The sequence below is a fragment of the Cryptomeria japonica genome, chromosome 1 (genome assembly GCF_030272615.1).
Source record: "Cryptomeria japonica chromosome 1, Sugi_1.0, whole genome shotgun sequence".
NCBI classification, from domain to species: Eukaryota; Viridiplantae; Streptophyta; class Pinopsida; order Cupressales; family Cupressaceae; genus Cryptomeria; species Cryptomeria japonica.
The window spans coordinates 381749175-381760915 of NC_081405.1; the positions used below are offsets into that span (position 1 = coordinate 381749175).

The 11741-nt window shown below is 35.2% G+C and overlaps 1 protein-coding gene across 3 annotated transcripts; it reads left to right on the forward strand.

Moving 5' to 3' along the window:
- Positions 1–379: 379 nt before the first annotated feature.
- LOC131070909 (cysteine protease ATG4B) lies at positions 380–11508 on the forward strand. 3 transcript variants are annotated; one of them, XM_058006589.1, is made up of 9 exons: positions 380–642; positions 2085–2547; positions 2712–2797; positions 3091–3141; positions 3328–3722; positions 9908–10046; positions 10473–10528; positions 10661–10731; positions 10900–11508. In XM_058006589.1, the coding sequence occupies exons 2-9, from the start codon at positions 2088–2090 to the stop codon at positions 11118–11120; spliced, it is 1479 nt and encodes a 492-aa protein (XP_057862572.1). In that variant the 5' UTR covers positions 380–642; positions 2085–2087; the 3' UTR covers positions 11121–11508. The 3 variants fall into 3 exon arrangements, with proteins under 3 accessions (XP_057862572.1, XP_057862573.1, XP_057862571.1); XM_058006590.2 differs by having other exon boundaries at positions 403–642; positions 2027–2547; XM_058006588.2 differs by having other exon boundaries at positions 403–642; positions 2039–2547.
- Positions 11509–11741: the final 233 nt, after the last annotated feature.

Here is an 11741-nt window from a genome sequence, read left to right on the forward strand (position 1 = left end):
GGAAGATGACTAATTAAGGCTTAGGAGCTCCCATACTTAGGCAAAGACCAAACACACCAAATAAGTATGCAATGTTCCTATAATAATGTGTTTACACAATTCCTTAATAATGTTGTTGGATTCCTTTTATTTTTTTACAAAATGAATTCTACATGTAACCTAAGAAAGCCTATGATAGAAGAAAAAAATGTATGAATATGCAATTCTCATCAAAATAAAATTAAGAAACCAATTACAAATAAATTGTTTGACCATCCAAACCTAACCACACCACGTGTTTATTTAAATTTTCAAAATTAAATTCCTTACCTTAATTGAAAGGATTGAAGTAATAAAATAAAATAAGGGTGTTTATATTGGTCTTCGATAATATAATCCCAACCCTTGCGTCCACGGGACCATCCAGACCTGATTCGTTTCAATAACTACAAGCAATCAAATAAAAATATCAATTTTGTTATTATTGTGTGGGTATTTATTTAAAAATGACATAAATGAACGGCAATTGCCATTAATTGCTGTCTCCACGGGACGATCTGCACAAGGGGATTGGAGATCTACCTTTGCCCCTTTTCAATTCTGCTCCTGTTGTCTAATTTTCCTTCATTCTCTCTCGCTCTCTCGCTTTCTCTCTCGTCCAAGGTATGGTTTCTCCTCTTGCTTGAACTCCTTTTTTATGTAATTACTATCTAGAATCTGTTTTATAGTTCCAGTGTCTGGGTTTTATGTTCTGTTATGTGTAGTCGCGATTGTTACTCTGAACTGCTTCTTAATCATCTGTTGTTGTAATGTTTTTGTCCAATTTTCTAACCCAGAATTATGTGATTTGAGGGACCTAACTTTTTTATCTAGGCGTTTCTTTTTTCTCCGCAATTCTGTATCTGTGTGTTGCGGGATGGGATCTTTGATTATGTACCACGAAGGAAGATACGTTTTCTGGTTTTTCGGGAGATTCATCGCTCAATATTTTGAACCCTCTATGTCAATTACAGATTCGCAGAAAATCGGCGAATCTGTTATATGCATGATCTCAAATTTAATTCACGATTGTCTAGGGTTTGTTCAATTTCTGTACGATGTTGTTACAATTTTATACTTTCAAGTAGCACCTAGATGCCTGGGATTTTTTTTTCAGTTTTCGCAGTTTCGATTTTGCAGTTTTGTTTTTATTGGGTTTATCTGGGAAGATCCCTTATTGCGGAAACTCGTTTCGTTTAGATTTATAACACTTTTTTGTGAAGACCCACATGCTGCGTTAACTGCTTGGACAGCCTGTTGGGTACGCTCCTTTGATTGAGAAAATTAACTGGGCTATATTTGTCGTAGTTCTAGCGGACCGTTGTGTGGTGTTTGTGTATATTTTAGTAAGATGATTAGGCATGAATTAAATCCTGTATTTGATCCCTCCTGCCCCCCGTTTGTAATTGCATTCGACTTTACATTTTTCGATTAGGTATTATCAAAACCATAATCTTAATTTTTTTGTTGTTGATGGTTTGTAACTTGAAGAAGTGCAGCAGGAAAAGTGATGCAACAGACAAGTGCAAATGAATCTAGTCTGGGGTCTTCACTCAAAAAAACATTTAGTTTACCAATTTTTTTTTGAGAATTTGCAGCTAGTATTGTTACATTTTATGAAAAGTGCATTTCATCTACTTTTGTCGTTGTTTTGCAAAATTGTTGAGAAATTGAAGACTACAACTTTTTACCTTTTAAGATTAGTTAAAGTGCATACAAACAAGGTTTTACTCAAATGTTGTAAGTTTGGCATATTCAATGAATAGGTTATCATTTCAAAGCAGTTGTCGTCATATTTTTTGGCAAGTCTACTTGCAGAATACAGCGGGTCTGCATTTGTTTTGGATCAGTTTATGACGACCCAAATTTTTTTTTTGCTGTTTTAAAATTTTCTGTTAATATGCATATATTGGTTTTTAATATAGGGAGTCCATATTTATTGTTTTTCTTATGTGGTTCTATCTGTAAATAATTTCTTTCCATATACTAAAATTTTTAAATCCTCTAGTGCCATGTGCAGTGTTTGTAGCAGAATACATTTTTCATTTATTTTCAATCCTTATTAGGTAATGAAGGGTTTGTCAGACTCAAGTGAGAATCCATCATTGCCTCTCGTGCATTCTACTTGCACAGAGAAAGAACTGGCACCTGAGGCTAGAGAAGAAGAGCAACATCATTCTTTACATCCAAAGGCAACCTTATGGTCAAGTTTCATTTCCTCCTTCTCTGTCTTTGAGTCTCACAGTGACATATCCTCCTCTGATAGAACTCAAAGCTCCATTGCTGGGACGTCTGGGTGGACAGCAGCGGTTAGGAGAGCAGTTGCTAGTGGTCCTATGAGGCGACTCCAGGAGCGCATTATGGGGCCCTGGTTGACAGGTTCCTCTGCATCTGGTAGTGCAATTTGGCTTCTAGGGACGTGCTATAAGATTTTGCCTGATGAATCTTCTAGTGAGTCCACTAGTAGCCAAGGCTTTGTGGATTTTATGGATGATTTCTCGTCAAGGATTTGGATCACTTACAGAAAAGGTCAGTTTGCATTCAAAGTGTGGTTTGAAAATTATTTAATGCTGCTAGTTCAAGCAATTTTGATGGAATGATGTGCATTTAATAAATCTGTGCAGACACATGCACTGAATTTTCTGAGGTACCGCTGCATTTTCTTACCGTACCACTTATTTCATTTTGTACAGGTTTTGAACCAATAGAAGATACAAATATTGTTAGTGATGTTGGCTGGGGATGTATGCTTCGGAGTGGGCAGATGCTGGTAGCTCAGGTGCTTTTGAGTTATATTGGACTTGAATTTGAGCAATGTCTGAAATACAGTATTATTGAATTTTCAAAGCTCTATCACACAGCTAGTTGAGGCTATGGAATCAAAGGCTTTTGCTGCATGTTTGAGCAAGTTTTAACCGTTGTGAAGTCTGCAACATTGATAGAGATTTCTATTTTCATTCTGAAGTTGATAGTTTGAAAGAAAGTTGTCTTTTGACTTATAAGGCTTCATAGAAATTTGTCATTATGTATGACACTTATTGATTGACCCAGACTTTTGAATTTGAATTGCAGGCTTTGCTTTCTCATCATTTAGGGAGGTCTTGGCGAAAGCAAATGGATAAGGTGAGAAAGAATATTTTTTAAATTACTTAATATTAGCTTGCAGAGAGAAGACACAATATATATTAGTGCTGCAACAAAAGCTAGGGTCAACTTTTAGGTCTAGTAAACATCATATAGAGTGTGATGAGGCTCTTGCCGTTGCATTGCAGGGTAGCTCATAAGAGTGATCCCATGTTGGTGATGCAGCCATTCGATCGGGAGTATATCGAGATCTTGCAATGTTTTGGAGATTCCCTGTCTGAGGCGTGTCCTTTCTCTATACACAATATACTCGAAGCTGGAAAATCTTCTGGCTTAACCGCTGGTTCCTGGTTGGGGCCATATGCATTATGTCGTTCATTGGAGGCACTTGTGCGTGCTGGAAAGGAACGTTGTATCACTGGGAAGTTCAATTGTATATTTCCTATGGCAGTTTATGTTGTTTCTGGTGATGAATATGGTGAACACGGGGGAGCTCCAATTCTTTGCATTGATGATGCTGTTAGACTGTGTGCAGAGTGGTCCAATGGACAAGGGGAAGCTCAGGTTCCTCTTTTAATATTGGTGCCCCTTCTTCTTGGTGTAGGAAAGATTAATCCAAGGTATGCTATCTTTAATATGACCTTCGGACATATGAATATTGTTCATTCTTTTGTTGTAAAATTGGTTAGTAAATTTTTATGAATAGATTCAAGTTTCATCTAGCATTTCTTTTATTCTTTATGAAATTTATGCCTCAGGCCTATCCAATATTTCCATTTGACAAGGAAGCTTGTCAGTTGAATCCTTGCTAGTGTTATGGTTTTCTATTGTGGTAACTTGTCTCCCTTATTTGATTTAACCAATTGAACCCATGGTTGCCATGTAGAGTTTACTAAAGCTAGACTCAGTGGCTTCTGAGAAAGTGTAGCATCTGCTGTTAAAGCTAGTAGCTTGTGCTTGGGGGATTGAAACAGTTCTGGATATACTTCTGTGCATGCTTGACTGATTTAACTTCATGGAACTTTTGTTCTTTTCATTCACAAATTTCATCCAAGGTATCCATGATTTTATAAGTAGTCATTGAAAAATATTGTAATGCACTATTGCAGCCTTATCCCTAAAACATGCACTGTCCCAAAATTATTTAGACAGAATTTGTGTTTGCTCTTCCTGATTCAATTTTGTAAAATGGAAGAACATTTAGAGAAAATGTTTTATGTCCGTTTCTGTAGATTGTTTATCCACCCAGTCCACAGCAGATTTTAAACATGCAAATGATTTTCATGCTCAGTTTGTCTATGTTTGGCTTTGTATGGTGCATTTCTCTGTCTAAGATGAAATTAAGGAAGCTTTTTTTGATAAATGTTAAAACATGAAAATAATTGCAATAAATATAGAGCATTGCAATTTAAACTAAGTAGCTTACTATTACATTGGTACAAACTGCAAATCAAATTTATAATCTCTAACTGTTACCTTCCTATTTTTATGTATGGATTTCATAAGTGCACAATCAATCTTATTATGTGATAAAGTGTAGAATGGTATCAAATATCCCCTATTTCATGTATAGATTTCATTATCTGTAAAAATTTAAAATCAATGTTTTTATATGTTAAAAGTGTAGAATAGTACCAAAATATGTTTTAGGTGAAAATTGATATTGGAAAAGGTTTTAACCAGAGTTGTTGGATATTTCCCCTCCCTGACGCATTTCGGGAACTGTATATGCATATGTTACTCCTCAATGACATGGATACTGTATCTGGAGTTGCCAGTACATGAGTGTTTATATGGTAGACCATACCTGATATGACTGTATATGGCAGCAGATGTGGTTGCAAAAGATAAACATGAAAATAAATTGTACATATACATATTTATATCACAAATGTAAAGACAAGTTTAATATAACAAAATAAACATTACAAACTAAAGATATAAAAACTAAAATACGTATAACTAGATATTTTTAGTGTTAGGGCCTATGCATTTAGATTTATAAATAATTGAATATGTGTGTTTTTATAATTGTTGTATCCATCTGTATCTGTATTAGGGGATCTTGAAAGTATGCTATCTCTGTATCCAATACCTTATCATATCTGATACCATATCTGGTTTCAACAACTATACTTGAGATAGCAGGAGTGGGTTTTGTGTGTAGGGAAGTTGTCTCACGCAAAGTTTGTAATATGATATTTATTTACTTATCGAAGTTTCTCGCAATTCATCTGAAGAAGGTTAGTCAATGAATTTTTAGATTGGGATACAGATAATTTTACTTTGATATGTGCTCCTTGTATTAGTTGATAAAAAGCTTTAAACAGGTTGGAGTTTGATGGGGTAATCAAATTCATCTGGTGCAAAACTATTGCTCTCATCTGCGGGTGGGCTATATATATTTAAGCGAATAACTAACTTGTAGCAATTATTTTAATCAATATTAATGCACTCATTTATGTCTGCATCACCATGTGCATTGTGCAACAGTGAAAGAACTCTTGTAAAAGTATTGCTGCTGAATTATGCATACTATCTGTTTGCTTCTGTTAAAAGTTAAGGTTTTGTTGTTCGGAGAGTGATTTTGGGAAGTTTACTGTATGGTATGCCATTTTATGTTTGATAGATTGGAAGGGGCATTGTTTGTTATCTCAAGGTGGTTACTATGATGTTTTTCAATGATGGAATCATTCAATAAAAAATAGATAGTATCCATCTAGAACAATCAATTCGGTTTTGTGTGAGAACCAAAACCCAAGAAACAAGTCTTAAGTCAACAAAAAGGAGACAGAAAAACAGAACAGTTTCTTGGTCTGTACACTTTTCAGATCTAGATAGCCTATTTTTTTGTATTACTTGTATTTTTAACATCTCCCAAGGGGTGCAAACTATATCCCAAGGATATATCTATTAATCACGTATTAATGGACACCTCATTTTTCAATTCTGCATTGTCTTTTGCCACATTCTTAGGTGTGCAAAAAACATAGTTCTGCATGCCTGTGTCTTCTTCAGTTTTGAAGGTCTCTGTTGCTGGGGAAGGTTTTTCAGGATCCAACATCCTTTAGGACTGTATCTGTATTTTCAGGACCACCATTTGCTTTGATATCTTCTTTTCTGATCGTTATTACCCAGGGTTTTATAGCTGTTCTTTTACTCCTTAGCTTTCAGAAGTTGTTTTCAATGAAAACATCTTTGAATTTTTAATTGTCAAACCATATTTTCCAGTTTCATTTGCATCTTGTAAAGGGTTGGCTTTATTTGTGACAATTTTTTCCTTGAAATAAATTGTCACAGTATGATCTGCACATATGATGTTTCAGAATTATTGGTTGATGCCATATGTGCAGTTATAGTTGGTGATTATCCCTTCATGAAGGAAGGCTGTATTATAATGCTATACCCCTTCAAAAGAAAGGAGGTGATGTTTCTGTAATGGTTTAAAGTTAGTTGCAGTTTAAGATTTGCAACTTATTTAACCCCTTACAATGAATAAGACTAGAGTGAAAGAATGTTTCTACTGCTGTTTTATAATAGAAAATGACAAAGCTAATTAGCCCAATTCAAAATGTGCTTCAGCTTTTTAAACAATGTTATCTTTAGCTAAAACTAAGAGCTGGGAATTAAAAACTGGAAATAAAAAAATATATAAATACTGGAATTGAAAATAAATATCAGAATTGTAATTACAGATGACAGAGAGCCTGGAAAATTAACTGGAAGCCTCATAGGTTGGGATGCAAGTGCTGTTAGGCTGGTATGCTGTCGTTCAGTCTGTGTGCTATAGTCTTGAAACAGCAGAAATTCAGGTATCTCTCTAAAATTCATTCTGGTTTGCATACACGAAGACAGGGACACAATGTACTAGGTATAACCATAAATTTACAACAATAAAGAAATCAACTTAAACAGACTAGTTTAAATGAAATATTGAATGTATGATAAAGAACGGAGAAGAAGACTGAACCTCTGTGAGTTTGTGAGACACCAAATGCCAATTTTGAGACAGAAAGAAAGGTTGAGACTGTTTAGGAGCTTGCCTTCATGTCAAGACTCCATGGGCAGTACACAAATTGAGGAAAGATTGGAGCTCCCCCATGTTTGAACAATAGGTAGTGATGGTCGCCAAAGATTTTGCCAATAACAAGAAGGAAATGATTGATAATGGAAAGAGAAAGAAGAACAACAGAAAGTATTGAAGGTGTTTACCAATGTGAAGAAGAGACAAACTTTACCTTGCTGATAAGAAGTGAAGGAGAACAAGCAGTTGCATATAATTTAATTAACCAAATAAAAATGAAATACTCAGAAGCACGAGGGTGAGTAGATGATCATGCATTCAAGGATGTCAACAAGAGTGTAGCAACATCTACACACTACAAGTTTAAGCAATGGAGGAATAATTAGCAGACTAGAGCCAAGGGGAGAGCTGCATATGGATTCCAAAAATTAAAATTTTTCTTTTGCATGAGGCTTGTGAGGAAGGTGAAGGATCACATTCAAGAAAAGGAAACGTTTTTTTCAATGGATGGGTGTTGCTTAAGAGCCGGCAGTTGGGTGGGAAGCCAATGTCCTAAATTTCAAAACTTGCAGGACAATTGCATGCAGTGCAGATGTTTGCGTGTTGTGTTGTCATCCTAGAGAAAATGCACAAAAATAAGACTGATATTTCAAGATCGACAAGAAGTAGGACAGCTCAAGATCAGCAAGTAGTAGAATCTGATATACAAATTGGCAAATTGGTGAAGGAGAAGGTCAGGGCCATTTGCTCAGTGCATCCTAAAACATTCTAGGGGAGCAGATACCAAAGTGAGCTCAGAAACCTAGTGTGAAACTTGCAAGGTATGCAATTTCCGACATTATAGTTTCTTCAGAACAAGTGATAGATGTTTTTGGCACATTTTTTTTCAACAATCTAATGAATATGTAGTCTTCAGTTTAGAAGTTTACATGGTGTACTTGCTGATGGATATATTCCATTTGCTCAGCAGATCCTGAAATTTTTAACAGATTTTTCTTTTAACAATGCCAATGGGTATTCACAGTGATGATTGATCTTGAGACTTTAATAATTGCTACAAGATGCATATAATGATATACTTGGCTTATGTCATTTTCTCCCACGTTTTTTGAGTAACCAATCATGTAGATGAACAACTTGCAATTTTTGGTTCTTGCCTTCAATATTCCCAAGTCTGGTCAATAAGTGACTACAATTCCTGCAGTATACAGCACCGCATTTGATTTACAAAGTCATTATCAAGGTTTTTTTTCATTGGTTCAGCTAATGATGACACTAAGATTAATAATGCAGGGGACTTCACCATGCAGTTCCATGGCACAGTGGTTCATTGGATTACTACATGGTGACAGTTGTTGAGCATAATTCTAGCTAGTTGGTAGTGTTGAGAATGATATTCTAGGAGTAGCAGATAATGGAAGGATGAACACGAAACACACGCAAATTGATGAGGAGTATCAAGGGTTTCAAGATCTTAATGCACTAAATGTAATAGAATGAAGTTGCAACTTATATAACAAAAGGGGTGGGCATAGCTCCTTATAAATACCTATCATGATAACATTTGGAGTTTAAGACGTGACATACATGCAAATGCATTCCCTTAATCAAGGATTGTAGGAATGGCATGATAAGAGGGATTTACATCCGCAGTGGCTAGCATCAGGTAGGAGATTGGCCAACTATTACTGACCAGTGATTCTGTTGAAGCTTTTTATTTAGTTCTCACATTATTCTGCTGTTGCTTATTTACTGTGTTTTGGTGCTTCTGATATGAAAAACGTGCAGGATGATCTTACACCTTATAACGGTAAAAAGCAAGTCTTACGCGAACAGGCTTTAGCATTTTGGCAAGTCTCGTTAAGCAATATATGGTAAATTGTGGCATTTGATAGTGAGTAAGGGAAAACCAAATTTTGTCACTGTCATCTTAGAAGCATCTACCTGTCTTGTAGCAGCAGCCTGTGATAGTCAAGCTTGGTCCCCTCAGGATAAGGCATGGACAATGTAATGCATATGGTATTGCCTCTACACATCATCCTAAAGCCCATGAAGTGATCACAACATTCAGATGGAATATCAATACCGGATTTACCCATTTTTCATGAGCCGTGTCTTTTGAAGTGCAAGGAAATGTGCTGCATACAAATTCAGAAGAAGATAATAATTTATTTAAAAGAAGTATGAAGTATGTGAGGGTTTGAGGAATCTGTTAAAACATTTGTAATCTGGGAATATATATAAACAGTGGCGAGAGAGTATATTTCATATGAGGGACCAGGATTAACTGTGCAAAGTATGTGTAGCTTTCCAAAGATTTCTTAAGTCTAGTAACAAGGGACTTTATAGTCTGTGATGTTGTATTATCTCCACTGAATCTAGCATTCCATTGATCTTAGTTTAAATAGTTTTTTTTTCATGTTTTATAATATATCTTTTCAATGATAAATTTAATTGTTTTTGTTGATAAAAATATATCTTTGATTGAATTAAATGTGAAATTTAGGGCCTAGTCTAGACAGACCTCACCGGGTCTTATCCCCTTTGTGGGTGGAAACATGGGGGCTTTTTCATGATGTGTACTCTAGCTAGGCAGTTGTCTAGTGCTGTCCAATCTGAATGTCAGTTGGTCCCAATGCTATGTAAAGAAACATAATCTGTGCATAGCAAATTATAGATGCTTTGCTTTTTCAATTGTCTGGTTTATTAATGTAAATATATATTTTAATGCACAGGATATTTACTTCATCAATGACATTTCACATGCTTATTGGTTTGCAGGTATATACCCTCACTTTGTGAAACATTCACATTCCCCCAAAGTCTTGGAATGGTTGGTGGAAAGCCTGGAGCCTCAACCTATATGATAGGAGTTCAAGATGATCAAGCTCTGTACTTGGATCCACATGAAGTGCAGCAGGTATTTACGATGATTTACGGTTGCTTTTTTGAGCTTTACATTCAAAATAAACATGCTCAGTGCTTAAAATTAGTAGGCTGTTATTTTACTTTGTAATTACTCCAATGGTGAGTTTGGAGTCGCATAAAAAAATTGCTAAAATTGGCTGATGTAGAGATCCGCTTCACTCATCAAGATGGTCAGGTCTTGTTCTATTTTAGAAAACTGATTTTTTGGGATTATGTAGAGATTTTTTTTGCAAAAATCTTTGAATTATTGTTTTCTATGGAAGCCTAAAATATAGTATTATTTTATTTTGTTTTTAGTGTTCCTGATTTGATGTACTTCTTCAGTATCTGACACTACTATGGATATAACACGCTATATTTTTAATAATGATATTGTATACTATTTAATTGCTTAGGATAATTGATGATTGTCTTGTAGGTGACGGAGATATCGCCTGATAATATGGGGGTTGATACTAGCTCCTATCATTGCAGGTAACAATTACATGAAGATGTGCACTGTATCTTTTCAACAGCCCCTTTAATATATGTATGGTTTAATCATAAAGAAGCAGCATCGCATGTGCAAACCTTGCTGTACTGACTGTTTTTGGTAAATTGATGTAGTGTTGTAAGAAAGATGGCACTCAGTGGCATTGATCCATCATTAGCCATAGGTTTTTACTGCCGAAATAAAGGTTGGTTGCATTGCTGTTTCTGTTGTATGCTGATATGTCAAGCATTTTTGCTTAGTTGTAGCTAGAGTTTTATTAATCTCAAAACCTTATGAAATTTGTCAGGTGAAATTCTTTGTATGTAACATTTTTAAAGATCAGAGTGACTGTAATTCATGTTTTGTGACACAGATGATTTTGATGACTTGCATGCACGAGCAACTCACCTTGCAACTCAATCAAATGGGGCTCCATTGTTCACTGTTACCAAGAGTCTCAACAAATCAAAGGAAATAAGTGCCTGCATATCTGAGGGAGTGAAATCAGTGTCAGAAATTCAAGATTCTGTGACCCTAGAGAATGAAAATGTGACGAGTCCATCTTCTAGTGAAGATGATTGGGAAATTGTTTGATTGTCAAACCAGATTGTTGCTGGCTGTTGACTAACATGTTAACTTGAATGATTAAAAATCAGTCTCAGATTATTTGCTTTTGCAAAGGTTACTATTACAATTTACACTTAATTTTCATTCATGATACCGGTTCATAAATTGGTAGTAACTGCATAGCAGTTGACAGTAGCTGCATTATAGTTGAGAGATGAGCAGGTATTATTTGTGATTCTGTAGCAGTGGATAACTTATTGTCAGTTTGTATTCTTTTCATCCAATTTATTGCCACTGTAATGAATAACTGATTCATTGATTTGGGGAAATGCCTTGATCTGTTTAATGATGTGTTGTCGACAAAAGGCCAGTTAGAATTCCAACAGAAATGAAAAATAGTGATTTGATTTGTGTATCCTGTTTTTATATGGACACATATTTTAGACATTGTAAGTTATTTATTTGTATGCTTTGTTATAAATGCTTACTGTTCTGGTATTGTGAGTCAATCTGTTAAAATTTAGAATTTCATGCTAAATATAAATCATTCCTTGTGATGCTTCGGTGGAGAAAATACCTTGCTTGGTAGAAATAATATTGATAATTAGAGGAAGAATGTTCCCCTGAAATAGATGACTATTCAGTTTC